A 24,588-nucleotide genomic window follows, 5' to 3' on the forward strand; every position below is an offset into this window, starting at 1 on the left:
GGCGGACCTACATCCCAGCCTTGCTTGAAAAAACAAAAACTGCATTTCTAAGCTACTAATATTTATTTATTTATTTATTTAGAAGCGGTTTGAGCTTATTGGGCCATCGTCAGGAAACAGCTGGCTAGCGTCTACGAGACTCGTTTGTGTCTAGCAAATCTAATATTAGAGGCAAAGATACTATCAACACACAGACAACGTTTGCTCGTTACGTAACGTGAGGACTGTCAAGTCGGGCAGTGACCACATACAGAGAACTGTAGGACAGCGATTGTACGGATACATTAGGAAACGTGCAAGGGATAAAAAAGTGAGGCGCACGACGACAAGTGTAGTGTGGTACAAGATGGTAGTGTGTGTGGCTGGCCACGTAGGGACGTATCTGGTTACTGAGGACCACTTGCGGGTTTCGAGCTAAACGCATATTTGACTCGAGTTGTTCCAATAGGCTAAGTTTTTCCCCCCTTTTGTTCGCTATATTTAGGACTTCTCTAAGGACTTTGTAACTATGACGTTCATTCGGCAAATGTTCCGCAAAAGTGGGATCTGGCGTGTGAGATCTCCAACTACGTTTATAGTGAGTCTAGCTGTTGTAATAGCCCGAACTGTTAGAGCGATCACGTATAGAGTCTGCTGCTGCAGTAAATGCAGGACCATTTCATTAACACCACTATTACTTATCATCTCTGTTTTATCCTTGCTGTTAAAATATGATATGTGGTGCCTCTTACATACGAGGATAATCCCAAAAGTAAGGTCTCCAATTTTTTTTTACAAGTACATAGACCTGTTAATTTCCACAATGGTTTACATCAGTTTACAGCTTGAACATTAGCTATTTTTCGGCATAATCACCATTTCTGTCGATGCATTTTTGTAGGCGCTGTGGCAGTTTTTGCATGCCCATGTCATACCAGGTCGCCGCCATGACGTTCAGAAAGTTAAGAACCTCTTCTTTCACCTCGTCGTCGGAGCCGAATCGCTTTCCGGCCAAATGTTCTTTTAACTTAGGGAACAGGTGATAGTCACTGGGCGCCAAGTCAGGACTACACGGTGGCTGGGTGATTATGTTCCACTGAAACTGTTGCAGGAGAGCAACGGTTTGCCGAGCGATGTGTGGGCGAGCGTTGTCATGGAGAATGTGTATGCCCTTGCTCAACATTCCTCTTCTCCGGTTCTGAATTGCCCGTTTGAGGTTTTTTTGACAGTCTCACAGTGCCTGTCGGCGTTAATTGTGGTTCCAGCTATTCAGCTCCGATGTAAAAGATTGCAGAAATAAACAGGTTTATGTACTTATAAAAAAATATGAGACTTTACTTTTGGGATTACCCTCGTAAAATGGTGTTGCGAGATTTGAGAGTTTTGCTTAATTGGGTGGACGACCTTTCGAAGCATGGGACAGCGCACCTGTTGATTTTAGTTACGACTGTTGGTGTGGAGGGAGCCCGAAGGTTGGGGCAGCTCTTCCCGCTGTTTCTCGTGTATAAAGCAGTCGACTAGGTAGGGCTACAGCCGATCCTGGATGCGATGAACTTCACTCTGTCTAGTGTAGTGGGGCAGGGTTGAGAAACATAGGAGATGGGCGATCGATTTATCTCTCATCAAATTTCACAGCCAGGCATCACGTGTGCGCGTATTGTCAGGATCTGTTCCTAACGTCTGGTTTCTTACAAGCCAGTGTCTCGTGATGTCGGCCAAATAAGCCGGAAACTGGATGAAATAAACACATATTGGAACAAACAGGCGTACGACATTGGTTTACCAATAACTGACGTAAGAAAACACACACAATATTCAGGGTGTTACAAAAAGGTACGGCCAAACTTTCAGGAAACATTCCTCATACACCAAGAAAGAAAATATGTTATGTGGACATGTGTCCCAAAACGCTTCTTTCCATGTTAGAGCTCATTTTATTACTTCTCGTCAAATCACATTAATCACGGAATGGAAACACACAGCAACAGAACGTACCAGCGTGACTTCAAACACTTTGTTACAGGAAATGTTCAAAATGCCCTCCGTTAGCGAGGATACGTGCATCCACCGTCGCATGGAATCCCTGATACGCTGATGCAGCCCTGGAGAATGGCGTATTGTATCACAGCCGTCCACAATACGAGCACGAAGAGTATCTACATTTGGTACCGGGGTTGCGTAGACAAGAGCTTTCAAATGCCCCCATAAATGAAAGTCAAGAGGGTTGAGGTCAGGAGAGCGTGGAGGCCATGGAATTGGTCCGCCTCTACCAATCCGTCGGTCACCGAATCTGTTGTTGAGAAGCGTACGAACACTTCGACTGAAATGTGCAGGAGCTCCATCGTGCACGAACCACATGTTGTGTCGTACTTGTAAAGGCACATATTCTAGCAGCACTGGTAGAGTATCCCGCATGATATCATGATAACGTGATCCATTGAGCGTAGGTGGAAGAAACTAAAATGAGCTCTAACATGGAAATTAAGAGTTTCCGGACACGTGTCCACATAACATCTTTTCTTTATTTGTGTATGAGGAATGTTTCCTGAAAGTTTGGCCGTACCTTTTTGTAACACCATATATATATATATATATATATATATATATATATCTTAATTTTCTTACAAATCAGTACTAAAATGTTAGGAGTTGCAATTGTACCGAAGGAAAAGTGAAACTTCAGTTCTTCAAAACTGTTTTCCTGAGAAACATCACTTCGAATAGGACCATTCCTGTGACGGCGTATCATACGTGTAACTGCCAAGCGGTTCCATTCTCCCCCAGTCATCCGTAGCTGTAGTAGTATTTTCCCGAATTATGAAAGAGGGGAGGTGATAGATTTTTATTTATTAGTTTTTATTATTATTTATTGCCAAATTATAGACATGTTACCTGATGTTTAAAACTGGTCGTACATCTTACAATTTTCGTAGATAGGAAATGCTGAAGGTAAAGGAGGTGATCGAAGGGAAAGGAGGGGGGAATGAAGAGACTCCATGTGACCAGTGCTGGCAGTGGCCAGGCGACAGAAATGCGCTTTGCCCGCGCTGAAAATAAGAAGGAATTTGGAGGAGTTTACAGACAGGCGACAGAGCGGGCCTGCTGCACAGCCCGGCCGCTCGCTGTGGAGGAGGAGTACGTGGTTTCACTGGCGCTTTTTCAGACCGCGTCCCAGATGCGGCGGTGAAAGTCGGGGAAAGCGGCCGGCCGCGTGCCCACTACACTCCCGCAACGCGGAAACCGGCCGTCTCCGTGCAGAACAAAGCCGAACTCTTCCGCGGTCGATTCGCCTCCCCCCGTCTCCAAAATTCGGACCCAGTAGCGGGTGCCGTAGTCGAGTCCTTTGCAGACTTCCCTCCCCCAGGTGCTTACTGCCTACTGCTCGCTACTGAGCAGTCGGTACCGGCGGCACAGCAAACTCTGTCAAACAAGTGTGACGACACGCTACGCACCCTCCGTCGAAAGAAAAAGATATTTAGATTTTTTTGTAGTTTTAATCTTCGAGCAGGTACACTCGAGGAAGTGTGTAGTGTCCCGCAACAGAAACAAGCGCGTTTATTTTCACCGTCGACACTTTGAGCGAAACTTATTTAAATTGAGGAAATAATTTTGCACCTTGTAACGCCCCAACGACCACCTTAAAGTCAATTAAGAAAGAGCATGAAGCGGGGAAACTTATCTTGGCAGTTACGACATCTTTGCCGATGAGCGAACACGAAAGAGTTTTGTCAACAACTACATTGCACACCACTGACCATGTTAGGTAGCGAAAGAGAAAGAAGAAACATCGTATTTGAGCAATGGACAAATATCCGTGCCACAAATTTGAAATTAATATCTTAAAAGTTAAGTCCAAAGTAATGTCATCAGAGATAACTTTTATGTGGAAGAGAGTTGTAAGCGCAATGAAGAAATTCAATGCGCCTACAATGCTCTTCCACAGAAGAAGTCGCTTGCTGCAACTCGTCCAGTGCAGACGTACGAGAGCAGTTCTGATCTGAATTATTGAGATTGCGAATCGTGACGAGATTGTTTTCGAGTTTAGAAGTGTTTGTTGCGTGACGGGATTCACGGCTTAAGAAACTGATTTTATGAACTGAGACAGGAACAGATAGACTCATTTAACCGTGCACTACGGGTTGATTGAAATCTAATAACGGAATTAGTGAACATTGGACTTGACTTTAAATTAGTTGGACTTTAAGGAGAAGTGAACATTCTATGAAAGAATGCACGCAATTGGTCTTGAGTAGGACCCAAGTACACGACATGATGAAGATAAAACAATTACGCTAAAGTGTTGAGTTCTGGTAATTGCCAAGAAACTATAACTCAAACGGACTGACTTAACTATTTCGTGTGCGTGTGGTGCGGGAGTTATAAGTATTTAGTGACAAAATAACAAACTGTTCGTTACTAGTTAAATACCTGGTGTGGACTACATCATTAAATAGTTTGACAAATGATTAAATGAACGACTACTCATGAAAGACTATTTCATTGAAGTGCAAATATTCACGTCATTAGTTGAAAAGTGAACTTTAAAATATTTTCGTATTGCGACGCAATCCTACAACGACTGAATCAACGAGTATCTCTGGATCTCGCTGCATACTTGCACAACAAATTCCATAGCAAGGAGACAACAGCGTAAGAAAAAACTGTTAACTAAAATATTTCCTCGCAATCAGTGATGTGTGCTATGCGAACGAGAGAACAATTAATAACTGCTGCAAATCCGGGCAATTAACAATACAATAATAATAATAATAATAATAATAATAATAAAAAGCCTCAATTATACGAGTTCGCGTCAGTGGAAACGCTGCGGACTTGTAATTGAGATACAACGACTACACCAGGAACGCCTTTTCGGAAGTTTGTGTGTGTGTGTGTGTTTTTTTTTTCTCCCGTTAATGTACGGGGACTGACGTTACATCGCATCGTGTCTCTACTCTGCCGCGAGAGCTGTGGCAGTAGCAGCTGTGAGGCGTCGACTACGTATCAGCTCGCGGTTGGAGTCCGGGGCCACGCGCCACAACCTCCAGATACTCTTTTTTAGAAGTTTATTTTTATTTCAGTATCTTAAACTTAGGTGTACGAACGAAGGTACGCCCACGGGTGTGTGGAAACGGTGCGCAGTGTGTCCTCCGGCGCAGCTTTCTCCCGCCTTAAGTCAACTGCGTGCGTGCTGGTGGCGAAACGTTCGCCGACTGACATTAGCGTCGGGATCTCCGGCACTCGGCCGACGCCTCTGCTGCGCCTAAACTGCCGCACTGTCAGGGAACTGCTGCTGCGTTCCCGTTCTGTGGCCGTCAGGTGGCGCGTTTCTGATACGAGTGGACAGGGAGAGAGCGGCGCTGTGCGTGGCGGAAGGCCGTGTGTAAGCAGCTGCTGAAGATACGGAGGCAGACTGCAGACTGGCGGGACGCGTGGGCTGCGTCTCCGTCACCGCACCCAATCTCCGCTCTCGCACTCGGATATGTGCTGAGGGACAGCAACTGGCGAACGTGGGAACGAACATCAGGCGCTCAGCTTTCTGCAGAGCAGTGCCCTTAACTGTGTGTGCCGTTTGTGCAGCGGCGACTGCTTCCGTGGTCGTTAGCTAAGTTAATCTTCGGAACTGGACTGCAGACAGATGCAGGGCGGTGGTAGAAGAGAGACATAGTCGTATTTTAAAATCATCGGTTCTTGCCATTCCTAGTGGCGTTCGCATTCTGGACGACTGCGAAACTACCTTTTTCTACAGGAATGGAAGGGGAGAGACCTCAAGTTCTTTGTGTAGAACATTCGCAGATGACGTACCCCTTACGAGCACGTATCGGGCAAAGTTTGAATATGGCGAGGAGATTAGACTGTGGAAAAAAAAGGGTAATGTAACGAAATAGAGAACTACGTAGAAGAGTACCCGGGGACCTGTATTAAAGCAAAGCAGGGACGCACAGTGAGTTGCTCGGCCTGCGGCTCACGAGTGTGCGACCGTTACCGAGTAGGACAACGAGAGGCGGCGAAGACGACGGCGAGTTTCATTTCGAGAGCGCGCGCGCCGCCAGCCCGGAGAACTGCAGTGGGGGCGGCGGGCGATGCGCGGGGGCCCACTGCCGGCGCTCCGGAAAGAAACCAACCACTTCCTGGCACGCAGCTCTCGCGATACGAACACGACGGGAGAAATGTGGTGCCACTGGCAGTGAGAAGAGCGAGAGGCGGAAAGGGACAGAGCTGCACGCCCCACTGTGGCTCGCGGAGTGCAGACGTACGAGAAGCCAGCGAACCGAGAATGCTAGCGGCGAGAGAATTCGTTCAGAGGGGCCGCCGTGTCATGTCCGCGCCTCTGTCCGGCCGTCGCGCAGCAGACGGCACGAACCCCACCTCCCCCTAGCGCCCGCCCCCTCCGCAGTACAGAGACGGTACGACCCCCTCCTGTCAACAGTACAGCAGCGGCGCCACTTTCGCTCCCGACCCCACACGGCGGCAGCCACTGGCCGAGCGGCACGGCGATGCGAGGCGACCAAGCAGCCGTTCCCGAGCAATCACAGCGTCCCGTCCTCCTACAGCTAACACACACGCAACACCATTCTCCTACACACTGACATTTTCTTAGCCGACATTAATTTAATCCCGTTACTACACTGACACTATGGGCGCCGATGCTACAGCTTCGTTAACACTTCAAGATGGCAACGCAATCAGAACGGAGAGAGGAGGCAGGTAAGGAGAAATTATCCTCAATTGTCCAAGAGCTACTTTTAATATCCTCAAACTGAGGAAACGAAGTAGGAGTAGAGTTAACTGGGCTCGTCTTAAGTCGCCTTCATTTATATCAAAGAATTCTACTACAGGGTTGGGCAAATCAAAGTGGGCCGCCCAACACAGTACTCGGGCACAAAGGAACGCAGCAGAGCAAACGAAACACAGTAGTACTGACCAGGGTGTACCAGATGTCGGAAATGACCACCATTCGCCTCTCGGCACTTTTGGGCTCTTGTCAGCAAGTTGATCAAGACGGACAAAAAGCTGGACTGCTGTAATTGTTGCCGGGTCAGCTGACCTGGGTGGCCAGCTAGGGCCGGCACCTGACTGACCTCTCCTGACCACTCCGTCAGCCGTGAAGACAGCGCAAATCTACTCCGAGGTTCGATCGGCTGTACGGGCAGTCGCTCCATCCTATTGCCAATGGTTTCGAAATGTTGGCAATGTAAAGCGCCGAAGTCAGCGTCTGATGAAGACAGATGGGACCAATAATGCGGCGTGTAGACACCGAACCCCAATACTCTCATCGTGCAGTGCTGCTTTCTCGATCCTCCGCCACTCAGAACCCGCGATTCTGCGACACTCCGGTGAAACCGGTTTTCATCACACGTAGAGAACAGATCCAGTCTAAACTATGTTGTTATTCAAGTCAACAGCCACTCACAGAAGTGGAGGCGCTGAGAAGCATCTGCAAGAACGACGCACACTCCGTACGGATGGGCGTGCAGGTCCAGCTGGAGTATCCGTCCGCAAGATCGACGTGATTTGCCGGTCTGTTGCTACAGGCGTCGCCTTGATTCCGCAGCGCTCTGAAGCATTTTCTGGTGAACTGCAGCGACACCTTTTGATGTGCGGGCGCGTTTCGGCCGACAACTGACCACACCGTTTCCACGACTTCGCTGTCACGTAACTTTTGACGACGAACCCCCGTTGCTCCACTGTGAGTACCGACTACACTCACTCACAGTGACGAAGCCCGCACTACGCTCTGAAGCGGCGTGGATCACGTGGCGGGTGTACACGTGGTGTGCGCGTCACGAAGTGTAGTCGTATGTACACATTCACGTCCTGTCGTATCCACCCATCCGGGCCACTTTTATTTGCCCCACGCTGTTTACGTCTTTAGCATCCCGCCAGGTTAGCCGTTCGGTCTTTCCGGATTGGGAAGGAGCGCCTGGTCCCCAGGGCACACGGATCCGCCCGGCGGACTTGTGTCGAGGTCTGGTGAGCCGGCCAGCCTGTGGATGGCTTTTAGGCGGTTTTCCATCTGCCTCGGCGAATGCGGGCTGGTTCCTCTTGTTCTGCCTCAGCTACACTATATCGACGATTGCTGCGCACCCAAGTTCTCATCGTACGCGTACACCACCGTCACTCTACCACGTAAAGACAGGGGTTACACTCGTGTGGTGTGAGACGTTGCCTTGGGGGGAGGGGTGGGGGGGGGGGTGTCCATCGGGGGCCTGGAAGAGTGGTTCGGTGTGGGGCGGCGGATGGGTGAAGTGGACTGCGGCAGTCGTCGTGGGGTTGCGGACAACTGCGGCTGCGGCGGGGACGGAGCCTCTCCGTCGGTTCCATGTCCCCGGTTAACATACATTAAAATACAGTATGTCTTTAGCGCAGATAAAGTTCAACGAATGGAAGAGGAGGACAATTCTTCCAATCCCTTCTTCCCACGGTGCCAACCTATTCATCTGCTCCACTTGCTGTCGCTTGCAGGACATTACGGAACTACTCCGACAAACTTTCGGATGTAGCAGTATAGACCAAAACATGAAGAAAAAGAAGTCTAGTAAACACGGGCTTTAAAACGGATACTTGAGAGCTACAGGCAGTTGTTCAGTAGAACACGTGTGTTTCACAGTAGCGAACACAAACAAGTGCTGACACCTGTGTAAGGTGTGCGCCTCAGAAACCATCTCTACTGGACACTTTTCTCGTCTTGATCCACACCACGGTCTCAAAGTTCTGCTTCTGCGTGTACATTCCAGCCTCTGTCATGCGCTGGACTCATTTCCCTCTACAGTTCCCTCTCGAACCGTGCAAGTTATTCCCTGTCCCTTCGCCTTTCCAACATTTTCCTCGCGTTCCTCCCTCGTCGACCTATGCGCACGCAGTACGTCACTACCTCGCCTGTCCACATAATTTTCAGCACGGGTCTGTAAAGGCGCGTCAAACGCTTCGCCGCAACTGACGTCTCACTTCGATGCAATTCTCTGTTCCACACGATATTCTCCGAAATTGTTCTCAAATTACATCTTACGTTTGTCAGTAGTAGATTTCTCTTAACGAATTCCAATACGACAAAAATCACTGACAACGAAAATAGCGAGAAGGGGATAGGAAACATTGGCTGACGAACTGATGCGCATCTGTGTGTAGCATAAATCGAGGAAACGACTGCGCGAACGCTGAAAACAATGGTGTATCCAGGAGTGCTATAGTTAAAGAATTTGTAAAACCAAGTGGAAGGCAAACTTTTACAACTAGTTTTTACTGGGGACAGCGGGGCGCCGGCCTGTAATGGGCGCGGCAGACGCGGTGAGGAATATCTCCGCTGGACTCTGGCCTGCAGCAGCTGACCACAGCTGCGCTCGGCTACTGGCCGCTAAACGCGCCTCAAAGTCCGCCAGCTACGGTCGCGCAGCAGTCGACGTCAGATGGCTGATGGCGGTGGAGGATGCCGAAGCTGCGGTCAGCTCAAGTTGGCTGCTGGAGGTGGTACACCTCAGAAGTGGCTCATCCAGCCAGCTGTAGGCGGAACAATTCACTACATTGTCTCCGCCTGTAGTGACTAGAAAATTTTAATTTTTATTCTTGCTTTGTGACCATAATAAGAGTCCAGGCTCCATAGGCAAACAGCCAGCCGACATTAAGAAATAGTCCACCAGGACGTAGCGACAAGATAAGCGGCGGAGGCTGCCAAGTATGGCTTGTCGATCAAATAACTTAGTGTTTGACTTCCTGCCAGAGGAAGCAGCACGAATCAAACTCGCGCAATGGAAGACGCAAACACCAGGGCGATAATACACCAAGAGGGAGTGTCAGTTACGTGCAGAAAAGACTCGCGTGGAACCAAAGGAAGTTGCGTGCAGCTAGAAACGAAGGTGTCGTGTGGAACAATAGGCATTCTTGTGCAATCCGATCACTTAGAAATGAAAGGGTCGTACGAAACAAATTAACTCGTGTGCACCCAAGTACACGAGAAACGAAATAAAAGCCCAGACAGCGGAATAGCTAGAAGCAGAGATTGAGATGCAGATTCAGAGTCAGTGCCGGCAATTTGGAGATTCCGCAGCGAGACGCCGGCGGGGCCGAGTAGGCCCGTAGCAGCCGATACAGCTGGTAAAGACTTCAACTACGAGGAGACGGTGATAGACTCTGGTGGACACTCAGGAACTGCAGGTCGAGTAGGATTTTTAGAGTTTCATTGGAATAGTGTTGAACAGAGGCTGTCAGTATTTGTCTCAATTACTTAGATGAAGTAGCAAGTCCCAATAAACAAACCGAATCTTACTAAGGGGTTTATGGTCCAACACCTCACACAAGTATATGTGAGAATAAACTTGATAGAAACTACCAATCTTTTCTGCCTATTGCAGTTCTGTAACCTATTTTCAGGAAACTTATTTGCTTCAAACCAAGGACTTTCTCTCTCTCTCTCTCTCTCTCTCTCTCTCTCTCTCTCTCTCTCTCTCTATCTCCGTAATAAAGGTTGACAGCAATTTATAACCAACCCATTGTCGTTAACGTCCCGATTGCTCTGCGCAGTTCGCACTTCCTTCATTCTGGTAAAGTGAGGCTGTGCCGGGACGCGACAATCCCAACCCTTCAGCCGGTGACTGCAACGCAGAGAACATTCCCACAGCCGTGATGTACCTTGCACAACTGCCAGAGGTTTCTACCTCCGGACCTTCCTTAGACCCCGCCCCTTCTTCGGTCTCGGCGAACCAGCGCAGACGCATTCCGGACTCTGTCGTAGGTTCGTGTTAATAACACCAGGTCTCCGTGACCCGAGAAGTATTTTTTTTTTCTTCAGGAAAGAATTTTTGAAGTTTTGCATTTGAATCGAGTCGCGGGAGGTGTCACCGCGTCTTCGGTTTGGTTCGGGAGTCGAGGAGTTGGGAGCCAACTCTGGATAGATTTTTCTGTTGTTCGAAACGGTCTGAACAACTTCTGGAACACTTTATTCAGAAATGTTGCACCACTCCGATTCGTGACACCGCGACGTGGACAAAGTGCGGACGCGCGTTCAGTGGCTGTCACTGGCTGCTCACAACCGACCCGCCGAATGCACGTCTCTAGTTCACGGATGTTAGCTCGACAGCCCAGATGGGATAGTATCAGTCCAAGAACGAAGTGGCCCGGTTAAAAAAGGTGTTAACATCGAAGAAGCAATGACGGAAGTGAAAGAAAGGTTCGAGACTGGGGTTAAAATTGAAAGTGACGCGATATCAATGATGAGATTCACCCATGATAGTGCCATCCTCAGTCAAAGTTAAGAACAATTACAGGATGTGTCTAACAGATTCAAGAGTCTAATGAGTACACGTTATATCGATTGGAGTAAATCGCAGAAAGAGAAAACGGATGTGAAGTAGCAGAAATGACACGGCGAGAAACTTGTCAGGATTGATGGTATAGAGGCAGATGAAGTTAGAGACTACTACCACCACCTAGGCAGGCAGTAGCATAAGCCGGACGGAGCAAGGAGGGATCGAAATCAGACTAGCACTGGCAAGAAGGCCGATCCTGGCCAAGAGAAGTCTGCTGGTATCAGACGCAGGCCGCGATTTGAGGAAGAAATTTCTGACAGTGTACGTCTGCAGTACAGCATTGTGGGGTAGTGAGACACGGACCGTGGGAAAACCGGAAGAGAATCGGAACATCTGAGATGTGGTGGTAGAGACGAATGTTGAAAATTAGGTGGACTGGTACGGTAAGGAAAGACAAGGTTCTGAGCAGAATCGGAGCGGAAAGGAATATGTGGGAAACACGGAGATGGAGAAGGGACAGGATGTTAATACGTCAGGGAGTAGCTTCTGCGGTGCTAGAGGGAGCGTAAAAGCTGTAGAGGGCAACAGAGACTGGAATACACTGAGCAGGTAATTGGGGAGGTAGGCTGCGAGTGCTACTCTTGAGATGAAGAGAGCAATTTGTGGCGGGGGGCATCAAAGCGGTCACAAGCTGGCACCACAAGTACTGCGCAACGGGAAGAGAAGCAGGCTGGGGAGAGTTAGCAGGGACGGAGTGCGCAGGCGCCCCTGCCTGGCACCGAAGCCCGACCTGTTCCCATCGCGCTACAGTCTCTCTAATCTTTGTTTCATTCGTCGTTTTCTTTTTCTGAAATCGTGCAATATCCCGCAAGACAAACCGAACGTCTCAAATTTGAAGAAAAGTCTTTGAAACTTACTGTACCCGTGAAGAAAGGCTAAACTGTCCCCGAATGATTTAAATACTTTCTTCAGTGTTGGGACAGTCAGGTCCACTCAGTGAAGTGTGTAAGTTTTCGGGGTTATTTGGAAATCGGAGAGAAAACGAGACGGGAAGACGGAACTAAAACGACGCTACTAAGTGCGCGCATATTTCTGTCGAGGAAGCTGATGTCTTTTTGAAACGCCTGGACGACATCCTGCGGCAGACCCACGCCGGCGTGGTCTCTGCTGCCAGCTGCCGCGCACACTTCTAACACCGAGCTGAACGGCGGGCCGTTGCGTCCCGTGAGGACGGACCTCCGTTTGCGCCCGCTGTCAACAAAATCGACAGAGGTTATTTCGGCAGCACCTCAAGAGACTGTTACACGGGCACCACTGGCTGTAATTTATGTTAACGATCCCGAGAGTAAATCTGGGGACTCCAGGAGGCTATTCGCGGACGATTCTGTATTCTAGACCGGGGCTCCGGACAAAGCGGAGGATAGGTCCACCAATATGTCACGTGACCGGCGGCGACTCTCACGTGGCATTCGGCGAACGCGACTGAAGACGCTCCCACGACAAATACCTTTTTTTTTCTTTTTTTTTTTTTTAGCAACGCCCGACTGTGTCGTCTATGCTTGTAAGCGGGCGTCATCCGGCGATCGTTTGGACTAGGCGCCATACAATATTGGACCTTCAAGCATTCCTCTCATCAATAGGGCGAATCCGCTCTGGCAGCACGAAACGACTGTCCCCGCCCACTTCAGTTCTGTTCATGACAGACTGGTACCATTCACAGCGGCCGCATGCATTACCGAACCTACAGGTGGAGAAAGACACAAAGCCGCACCAACTGAACGGAATGAAGGCTGGAGTCGCAGTAAAGGCGGCCGTTGCAGCCCTCAGCCAGTGGGGTGCACGAGGATTGTGCGCGTCCACGACGGCTACGATTTGTAACTGTGAGCGGGTAATTTTCTGGGATACTGGGCACAAAAGGCCCTGAGCACTATGCGACTTAACTCCTGAGGTCATCAGTCGCCTAGAACTTAGAACTACTTAAACCTAACTAACCAAAGGACATCACACAGATCCATGCCCGAGGCAGCACTCGAACCTGCGACCGTAGCCGTCGCTCAGCTCCAGACTGTAGCGCCTAGAACCGCACGGCCACTGCGGCCCGCCTGGGTGCAAATTTCACTATTTTTGTAGACGCGTAAATTTCGGAGACGAAGAGGAATGACGAGATAAAACAAGCTGCACGAAAAGCAGATGCCAAACTGATTTATTGCGAGGAATGTAATTCTGCGACAGAACAACTGACTCGCGAAACACGTGTACCACCGATTCAGCCTGCGGCCCTGGAGAAGATCCGACGAACAGCGGCGAGTTCCTCCACGGGTTGTCGTTTCGACGGCGGGACCGTGATACCGAATGAACGGGCCGCTGGAATTCGTAGAGCGTACGGAGCAAGAGGATTCGGTCAGCGTATTATTACTCCCTCGTACACGCGTTCCGCGAGATGACGCTAAGCAGAAAATTCGTGCAACTGGGGTTCATACGGGGGCTTGGCGTCAGTCACTGTCGCGACGCACCTTTCACAAATGCGACACGGAGAGGGACAACTGAGAGTATCCTCCGCTACACACCGCGCAGGCGCACTCCCACACACGTGGGCAGACAGGCGTTGCGCAAAGCGGAAGCTAGTCTGCACTCCCCTGCCGCTCGCTAGCTCGCTGTTGTGTGTGTGTGTGTGGGGGGGGGGGGGAGGAAGAGTGGGGGAAGAGAAGAGGAGGGGAGGGGAGGGGGGAGGGGAGGGAGGCAGGCAGGCAGCTGTCGCCAGGCGGGCAGGACAGGACAGCTGGCTGGGCTGCCGTCCCTACAGTCGGGGCACAAAACATCAGCAGCCGGCCGAGTGCACACACGGCGCTGGTCGCCTACGGCTCTCCGCGGCACCACACGCACATCTGCTGCGTCCTTACCGTTCGTTGACTTCGCGATTACTGGCATTTCAACACAAGCAATGAATAGCATTTATTTTGCTCGTGTCGTTAGAGTATTTTCGCGTACTCTGCTGCTTTCGTTGCATTTTATAATCTGTTATACGTGCAAAATGCGTAGATTTGTCGAGGAACCTTGTTCCCTACCTCTAATAGAGAACTCTCGCACCCAGCAGACACTCTAAATGCGCAACTTGGAAGAATGTCCGTGTATCGCTGCCAGCGGTGAGACGCCTTGCCTCCCTCCCTCCCTGCTCCGCTCTGCTACAGGTCGCCGCCTCTCCTCTAGAGGAAGCACGGGCTGCCAGTCGGACGCACACCTCGCTGCAAGTGTCGACACAACTCGTGGTACCGTCCACTGACAGGTGTCTGTAAGCTCGTGATGACACATACTCCGTTTAAAAGTAGTTGCTACTTTGGAGAGTGCAACGCGGAATGAGCAGAGGGAGGCGTACTGACCAGCGTGAGCTGGGCGCGTGAACGGCGAGCGGCACGGGCTCACCCATCTGAGATCTTTGTCAGACGACCGTAAAGGAAGTAACAGCGAAACACATCTGGTTCACGCACATCTTATAGGTTAATTCGTCAGCTTCGTGACGAAATGCATACCATTTCGTTAATGCTCATTGTTATTGTGGTATTTCAATGTTACAGCAAGAAATTCTTCAACTTTGCAGTGAAAAATAAGGGTCGCTACGGATCTGTATTTCGTGCGTGTTACGTCATATGTTGCCTCGTACGAAATGTAGAAACATACTGAACTGCTATTTAAACTTGGAGCGATCTGTCTGCAGTCTCGAGAAAATTGAATGTATCTAAACCAGAAAATGGAATTATCTAAACCACTCCGTCATGAAAGCACGCGCCAGCGAAAAACCCAGAAATGAATAGTTAAAAACCCCACTTTTCAAATAAACCGTTCGAGGTATCAACAGATATTTTGATAAATGATAGCACAGAAAAATCGGTGCATTTTTCCTTATGATTAATATGCGAAACTTTCATAACGAGCAACTACTGTTTCTTTTTCGGTGAAATGTAATTTTTAATGACCATCGATAGTTCCTGAAATCAGAATTGCCGCGAGTTTTGTGACAACACAAGTGAAGTTACGCGGTTATTTTATTCTGAGACTGGGCTGTTTCATGAACTACTCAACTGAATTGTCCTCAGGAATTTAATAGTTTAATAACGCACTATTTCATGATTCTGTCGCATTTTCAAGTGCGTTAGAATGTCAGTGAGATGAATATTTGTAGACTCTGCTCTGTTTTGAGAAAAGAAGCAGATTTTAACACGGCAACAAGAGAAGGTACGTGTTACTCAAAACTCGCGACAGTCCTTCGTGAATCCACCCCTCTTCAAGTACCTTCTTCGTGTGGCTGGCAGCGGGCGACTTGTCCTCTGGTGCGACGTATCAAACGGCTTCTTTATTCAGCATTTCAGCCTCACTGGGCGTCTTCCCAGTCGGATTTAAACCACCGTGACACGGACGAAGCCTGATCAAACTACTTCCTTTAGCGTCAGCCAATTTGCCCACCTGGTACCGTGCGTTTTTGGCTTGTTCCAGTAACTTTGCATTATCGACGTTACGTTCAACTTTATCTAGTGGAACATTTCTTTGTACCCAGGGAGAATATCCGCTTCATTCACTGGATTGTTGTAGCTTTGTCCATCACAACTGAGTGGTATAGCGCAATGTCCATTATTATTGTTGTTGAATTCGGAGCAATATTTTGCAGCAGAACATTACTTTCAAGGCCACTGAATGTGTTCCCGAACCTCCACTTTCCTTGTGTTTTCAGACTTGGTGCACTGTTTTTATTAATACAAATCCAACACAAATCACTTGTTAATACCTGATGACGGCATAAAACTTCAGCGGCAGAAAATACCACGCTCGAACGAAAGATGACGAACGTAAATGCATATACTGCGCGACAGAACGTCGTAACGTTTATCCACGGTGTGGCAACAAAGGCGCTTTACGAACCGAAGCGGTGGTGGCGTGGTAGGCAAAGCGTGCTCGCCAGCCACGGCTACTACCTGGGCAACGGCCTCACCTCCCCTCCGGTGAGCCAAACGTCAAAAGTCGCGACCTATTGTAAACGCACTATAGTGAGCTAGAGCGTACAACAGGCTGTCGGGTAGGAGATGGAGCGAGGAAGTGCGTTTGTTGAATGCAAGTGCCTAAGAGCGAGACGACGAGACGGGGGCTTCTCAAAGACGTGCAGACAGACATACTGTGCAGAAGCGGCGGCAGCGAGCCTCCCAGGAAACGCATGAGTCACGTGCGTGCGGGGAAGCGGTCTAGCGACACACACACACACGCGACGCAGAGAGAGGGAGAGAGATACGAGCCAGCTGGCGGTCGCTCAGAGGTCAACCACCTCGACGCGACGCTCAGCGAGGCAGTGCAAGGAAGCAAGCAAGTCCGGGGCGACGCACGCCGCAGCGCAGCACGCTGCGAATGCTGACCGCCTCCACGAACGCTGCTGGCCACCGCGTTGTGTCGCCTCACTTCACTCTCTACTGCAGCAGCCTCGTGTCGTATCGCGCGTTTACTTTGCACACTGCTACTGTGTTGACGTCACGGTTTGCATGCAACAGCGCTCCAGTTACAGCAGACCACCTTAAAAATGGTCGACGTGTAAGCGTGAGAACCTGCAACGAGAGTTCGTAATTAAATGCGTGCGGTACGTTTACTGCTCGCTGTATTATGCTGGCATTTTCATCGACAGCCACGGACCTGCACAATCTGTATCGAGAATTGATAAAGGCTCTGCTACGCTGGACGTGTCGCTTGCTGTCTGACCACTAAACACACCGGCCGCAACCGAATCCGCATGTGAAGTCAGGCCGACGTGCTCGCAGCACTACCACCACCTCAGTCGTACGACAAAGCAGGCGCTGCGCACGGCTAAGTGACTCTCAGCGGCAGGCGAGAAGAGGTCGACGATCCGCTGGAGAAACACAGAAACACCGCGCCGCACAACGGCCGGCCTCCGGCAACGACCCCCGAAAGCAGTCGCTCGCATCACACGGACGTCTGCGGCGAACGCTCGGCGCCGTCCCCCTCAAGCAGACACCCCACCCGACGTCACTTTATCAGTCGATTGTAATTACGGCGACGACGCGCTGCATCCACGGCTTTGCACTTGTTTCAATAACTTACAACGTGCCTCTGAGTTACCAAATGGACATATGTTCACGGCAAGAGCATACCGTTCAACAGCTACCTCATTCAGTTCATCGACTGGCAAGTATTCTAGATACCAGCGGAGTGCATCTTGCTCATTTGCTGATGCTAATTTTGTTAATGACGTATATAAACAGCGACAGCTTGAGGTCTCAAAAAATGAATCTCGAAAACCCGGTAGTTGACACTTTTTCGAGTCGCGGTCTAGATGAGACGGGACGTGTGCCACAGCTAATAGCTGGACAACGCGCGTTACTAAACTTTAAAAGTTCGGCATCGGATTTCAGAAGATGGACAAACGTTACTAACAGGAAATGAAGTTCCAGAGTAGAAATAGTATCAACAATTGGTGAAGACAGATGGACTTCCTACGAAGTGAAAGTGACAAAATAAACTATAAACTCTGACGACACAAAAAGATGCGAGGAAACTTGTGTGTGCGCGGCTACGCTCGGTCAGGCTGCCACGCATCGACAGTGGAAGAGACAAAAGTAAGACGAGAGTCATCACAGAACACTTCCACGGGACGAGGTGGCCGGACTGAGTGAAGAATGAAACCGTGGAGCAAGAAGTCAGCGAGGAAAACTCTCCCACAGAGATCCGGTAAAAGAAAATTTGTAGCATTAGTGTGTCGCAAGAAAAAGCCACTTACTCTTTTAAGGTCGCACTCGATTTCGAAGCACTATTACCGCTTCATCTTTCGGCACTTGGTCAGAGTTTTATCGAAAAGATTAACTCAATCTCACGTATGCAAGCAACGAGACAACAAAATCGTTACCAAAAGAGACATTTTGATGAAACAGAGTGGGACTGGGAGGTCATTTCTGACGGAAACGAAACGTCGACGATAAACATTCGAGAAGAGAGATGAAAGGCTTTGAAACGAGGTGGTGCAAGAGCACGCTGGAGATTAGATTCAGACGAACTGAATCACATTGGAGAGAAAAAAAAAACTTTTACAGCACAAACGGTGGGCGTTTACACGCCGACGCATCAAGGATTAGATGGCGAGGCAAGGGGGCTAATTTTGGGGTTAAGAAAGAATACCTACAGAGGGAGATGATGTACAACGAGCAGCATCCGACGGACGCAGGTTGCGGTGGTTATGCCGAGCCTCGCTCAGGGCAAGCGAGCGTGGAAAGGTGCATCGAAACAATCCGCAAAAACAATAACGACTACCGACGTACAACACCACGGGGGGGCTGTGCTACAGCAACAGGGTATGCCTGGCGGGTGAGCAGCAATTCGTTAACTGTGCCCCGATGAGGCCGTAACCAGGCTTACAGAGACAGTAAACGGGAGAGACAGACAGACAGCCTCGGAAGAAGCGAGGCGACAGACACCCCGCGCCCCGCCACTTCCGGCCACCACTGGCCGACGTCCGCCGCCAGCGACCGCCGGCTGCAGCCATCGCGGCTGCGCACTGCACGCGCTCCGCCGTCCCCTCCTCCGCGGCCTGCCCCTCATAGTATCCTTCCGCGACGTGACGTGCGCACGCCGGTTCACGGTCAACGCCTGCGCAGCTCCGCTCGCCCTCGGCAAATCTGCTGATAACGGGATACCTGCCGGGCCGCTTAAAGCCGATATGGCGAGCACGTAGCCACGCGGCGGTGGCCGCGACCTAGCACTTCTCTCGAGCTAGCTTTCCTATGCAGAAGGCGAGGGGTCGAAAACTAAAATAAACACTAGTTACCTGTTCAGCGCGAACATTACTGGAACGCGCTATCCTCCATAGCGTCAAGAAGCTCCTCGGCAGATGGCGGCTGCTGCTGCTGCTGCTGCTCTGCGCTGGCAAAGGTCGACGAACTGTATCACTGGACGAGGTTACCGACTTCCGCACGGCGCACTTTGCGACGCACTCGCGTGGGCAGGCCGGCGCGACACGGCTGCCACAGCACTCTAGTGAGGGGGGAGGAAGTTGGCCCGGCGCTGCTGGGGGAGACGAGGACGCGACACGTGGGTGCGAGATCCGACCGCCACTGCTGCTGTGTGTGTGTGTGCGCGCGCGCGCGCGCGATGGACTGCCGCTGTGTCCGCCCTGCTCCGGCTGGAACGTCCGCTCGGCTCCCCCGCCAAGGATGGACTGAAGGCCGGACGAGGCCCCGGCCGCAGAGAGCGACCGCGGCGCCCCTGGCGGCCGGCGTCGCAACCGGCGAACCTTGGCCGTTGCCAACCGCGCGCCGCCGAACTCCCTAGCCGGCATCCGGCCGCGCCTGTTGCGCGCGGGCTATTTTTCGCGTTTTAAGGTTACGGCGCAACGAGGGCGTGAACTGACGCGCGGCCACATCCGACGGCGAGGGATCTACGAGACTGGGACGACACACTTACTTTAAATTCCCCGTTTCAAAATGTTTTTCCTCACGAAGATACTGCCGTGTCAGTACACGTTTTACAGCTTCGCAACACATTTTTCTTGGTGCTATATTTTTAAGTTTTCATACCTTTCACATTTTATGCGAAAGGCACTACACTTCCTCGCTCTTCTATCGAAGGTAACTTATTACTTCTAGAAAAAGAAGTTGGTTGAACTCTTTCGAAGCTACAAGTAAAAACACCTTGTATTTTGGAGAGAATGTGCACTGGAGTCGTAATTGACATTAACGACGACACGTGGCTCTAAAGGTGCGTTTACACTGCGATTTGTATCGGCACATGTATGAGATACATGTATATGCGACTTTGCGACATGTATCGCGACTTGTATGAGTTGACAAGTATCAACCTCATACATGTATGAGCGTGCGTTTACACTGGTTGGTATGTATCACTGTGCGATAGCTTCCGACGACGATTTGGAAGTTTTCACATTTTTAAGTGCTGATACACTTGCTCTTTTGGAAGATGATAAGAAGAAAAGGCGGAGGAAGCGTAGATGGTGGCACAGAGAGTTTCTCGCGAATTAACGTTAGAGGATGGCGCATATTTTAGAAATTATGTTAGGATGAGTATGGAGGATTTCCGCGGTTTGTTATCACTTTTGGCTCCTCTTGTGTCCAAAACCAACACAAACTTTCGGGAAGCGATTCCACCAGAGGATCAGTTGGCAGTAACAATCCGTTTTTTAGCCACTGGGGATTCCTCGTAAAACGAAGATTTCATGACAAAACATTTGCATTGTCGCACGATAGCTAATGCCAACTCTCACACACGATTGTCGGCATCCGTTGTCAACATTATCACGCGAGGCCGCCGGAATAACAGCAAAACATTGATATACGTGCCAGATGCATGAAAAAATTATATAATGTATTACATACTCTGATATATATATATAAAACTTTTACCTTCACTTCTTGGGATAAAACTTGCACAATGGCCTCGCAAACACGAAGAATAATGTTGCATATGGCACTTTTTGATATTCTATGCAGATACATTAACGTCGAAACGACAGTCGGCACCTTCAAAACTCAAACAGCCGCCAAAGAGCCTGGTACTACGCATACGCTAATCGTCGAAATAAGCGGCAGTCGACAAGGCGACAGGAAATGATAGTACTGCGCATGCGCGAGTTCTTCAAATGTTGCTCATACATGTCGCGTATATGGCCAAAAAGCGATATACAAAATGTATACGCGACATGTATGAGCTCGAGGGTCCGCATACAAGTTCCGTGAATTTTTGTATGAGGTGATGTATCGCGACATGTCAAATTGACATGTCGCTCATACATGTCGCGATACATGTATCCCAGTGTAAACGTACCTTAACGCAAGCAAATATTACGCTTTAGCAATAAAAAAATGTTGAGTTCCGTAACTCACTCGGCACTGTACGAGCCCTCTAGCGGCAATTGGAAAACTAGGCAGGTCAGACTGTCCGATGTAATCTGCTCCCTTTCGGGACATTCCCGGGTTCTTTGTGCACAGTGGTAAGCTGGTCGGCTGCTTCAGCGGCCAGTAGGTAGCCGGGAGATTCTGCTGCGAGCAGACGTAGTGTGTTTTTGTCTCGTCCAGCCGAGGGCCGCGCACACCTCGTGCACTCGTTTCATACCGCTGAACGACACCTGTGGAGTGATGCGGAACAAAGTGTTTACGAATCAAAAATGTTGTCTTCGGTCCGATTACTGCGTCCTCTCGCGTTATACACTCAAAACTCAAATGGGGTAACAGAGGGCCAGACGCCTGCAAGTGAACTGGGTACACAGCTGTCTGAAGATGTAAAACCGGAATCTGTGGACTGCTGCGGAAAATAGCGAGACAAACGAACAGCCATGTTCGACCGCCGCAGAGACTCACTCACAATTGAGATACGCTGGTACGAACAGCCCTGATGCTGAACGGCTAAGACTAGCGGAGGTTAGCGGCAGCCAGCCGGCCAGCCCCGATGCTAGGTTCGCCAGTGACAACAGCGAGGCCGCACCGGCGACCTGTGATGTCGCTCCGTCAACGACGGTCGGCAAAGGCGTGAAGGCCGCCGAGAGGAAAGTTGGGCGAGTGCGTGCGCCGTGGCGCAGCCAGTGGGAACCCAGTCGGTCGCTGCTTCCACTACGCCTTTCTGTGGCGGCTGCATGTGTGTCAATCGATAAGGCACTGGCGACTTGGACGCACGACCTTCGGGTAGGCTGTGGCGTCACGGTTAACACGTCACTGGACGTGACTTACCGTCCACCGCTAAATCGTGTGGACACGCTTAGAAAAGGGGCCCGTGACCACGGGAAGAGCCTGCCAGGCGGTAAGCCCAAGTTCGCCTCTGCCTTACTGGCTGACACAAATCCACGTGCCGAAGCAGAGGTGAGCGCCAGAAATGTGCAGTGGGAGCCCTAATGCACTGCGACTCGCTACAGCAGGTCCTCGTTTGAACAGAGTGTGTGTGTCGCTTCGACCGCACACGCGTACTTTCCCAGTTTCCTGGTGTCCTCAGCAAGTAGCCACCACTACAGCCGTGCAACCAAGAGCGCTACTACGATCCGTAACAGGTCGGTACACATCAGTCGGGTGTGGAACAGAAAGAGTCGGCCCAACTTCAGTAGTTCAGTCGAGTAGTAGATACATGTAGCAAAAGCTCTACACCTACATGATTACTCTGTTATTCACAATAAAGTGCCTGGCAGAGGGTTCAGTGAACCACCCTCGAGCTGTCTCTCTACCGCTCCACTCTCGAACGGCAGGCGGGAAGAACGAGCACTTAAATTTCTCTCTGCGAGCCCTGATTTCTCTTATTTTATCGTGATGATCATTTCTCCCTATGTACGTGGGTGCCAAAAGAATGTTTCCGGGATTGGAGGAAAAAACTCGTGTTTGAAATTTCATGAGAAGATCCCGTCGCAATGAGAAACGCCTTTGTTTTAACGATTGCCACTCCAATTCACGTATGATGTCTGTGACACTCACTATCTCCCCTATTTCGCGATAATGCAAAACGAGCCGCCCTTCTTTGCACTTTTTCGGCGTCATCCGTCAGTCCCACCTGATGCGGATCCCACAGTGCACAGCAATACTCCAGAATAGGGCGGACAATCGTGGTGTAACCAGTCTCTTTGATAGGATCTGTTGCACCTTCTAACAAGGGAACCTCCCCATCGCACCCCCTTCACATTTAGTTATAAGTTGGCACAGTGGATAGGCCTTGAAAAACTGAACACAGATCAATCGAGAAAACAGGAAGAAGTTGTGTGGAACTATGAAGAAATAAGCAAAATATACAAACTGAGTAGTCCATGTGCAAGATAGGCAACATCAAGGATAGTGTGAGCTCAGGAGCGCCGTGGTCCTGTGGTTAGCGTGAGCAGCTGCGGAACGAGAGGTCCTTGGTTCAAGTCTTCCCTCGAGTGGAAAGTTTACTTTCTTTATTTTCGCAAAGTTATGATCTGTCCGTTCGTTCATTGACGTCTCTGTTCACTGTAACAAGTGTCTGTGTTTTGCGACCGCACCGCAAAAGCGTGCGACTGTGCCATTAGTAGACGCTTTTGCGGTGCGGTCGCAAAGCACAGACACTTGTTACAGTGAACAGAGACGTCAATGAACGAACGGACAGATCATAACTTTGCGAAAATAAAGAAAGTAAACTTTCCACTCGAGGGAAGACTTGAACCAAGGACCTCTCGTTCCGCAGCTGCTCACGCTAACCACAGGACCACGGCGCTCCTGAGCTCACATTAGCCTTGATGTTGCTTATCTTGCACGTGGACTACTCAGTTTGTATATATTGCTTATTTTTTTTATAGTTCCACACAACTTCTTCCTGTTTTCTCGATTGATCTGTGTTCAGTTTTTCAAGGCCTATCCACTGTGCCAACTTATAACTAAATGTGAAGGGGGTGCGATGGGGAGGTTCCCTTCTAAGTGTTCTGCCAGTGAATCGCAGTCTTTGGTTTGCTCTACCCATACCATTATCTATGTGATCGTTCCAATTTATGGTATTTCTAATTGTAATTCCTAAGTATTTAGTTGAATTTACAGCCCTCAGATTTGTGACTTATCGTGTAATCGAAATGTAGCTGATTTCTTTTAGTACTCATGTGAATAACTTCACACTTTTCGCACCACACAGACATCTTATCTAATTCATTTTGCAAGTCGTTTTGGTCACCTGATGACTTTACAAGACGGTAAATGACAGCATCATCTGCAAACAATCTGAGACGGCTACTCAGATTGTCTCCTATGTCGTTAATATAGCTCAGGAACAATACAGGGCTTATAACACTTCCTTGGGGAACGCCGGATATTACTTCTGTTGTACTCGATGACTTTCCGTCTATTACTATGAACTGTGACCTTTCTGACAGGAAATCAAGAATCCAGTCGCAAAACTGAGGCGATACTCCGTAGGCACGCAGTTTGGTTACAAGACTGCTTGTCAGGAACGGTGTCTACAGCCTTCTGGAAATCTAAAAATATGGAAACAATTTGACATCCCCCGTCGATAGCACTTATTACATCATGAGTATAAAGAGCTAGTTGTGTTTCACAAGAACGGTATGTTCTGAATCCGTGCTGACTATGTGTGAATAAATCGTTTTCTCCGAGGTACTTCATAATGTTCGAATACAGTATATGTTCCAAACCCCGACTACAAATAGACGTTAGTGATATGGGCATGCAATTCAGCGGATTACTCCTACTTCCCTTTTTGGGTATTGGTGTGACTTGAGCAATTTTCCAGTCTTTAGGTACGGATATTTCTGTGAGCGAGTGGATGTATATAATTGCTAAATATGGAGCTATTTTATCAACATACTCTGAGAGGAACTAGACTGGGATACAATCTGGGCCGAAGGCCTTGCCTTTATTAAGTGATTGAAGCT

The 24,588-nt window shown here is 49.6% G+C and overlaps 1 protein-coding gene across 1 annotated transcript in view; it reads right to left on the bottom strand.

Moving 5' to 3' along the window:
• LOC124552416 (protein roadkill) overlaps positions 1–19,400 on the bottom strand; it is a 154,863-nt gene extending 135,463 nt beyond the window's left edge. Inside the window, exon 1 of the mRNA XM_047126683.1 lies at positions 19,033–19,400. Coding sequence (XP_046982639.1) covers positions 19,033–19,049 — 17 coding nt within the window. The 5' untranslated portion in view covers positions 19,050–19,400. The remainder of the gene's footprint in view (positions 1–19,032) is intronic.
• Between the last annotated feature and the right edge of the window lie 5,188 nt (positions 19,401–24,588).

Source organism: Schistocerca americana, chromosome 10, assembly GCF_021461395.2.
Source record: "Schistocerca americana isolate TAMUIC-IGC-003095 chromosome 10, iqSchAmer2.1, whole genome shotgun sequence".
In the NCBI taxonomy this organism is placed as follows: Eukaryota; Metazoa; Arthropoda; class Insecta; order Orthoptera; family Acrididae; genus Schistocerca; species Schistocerca americana.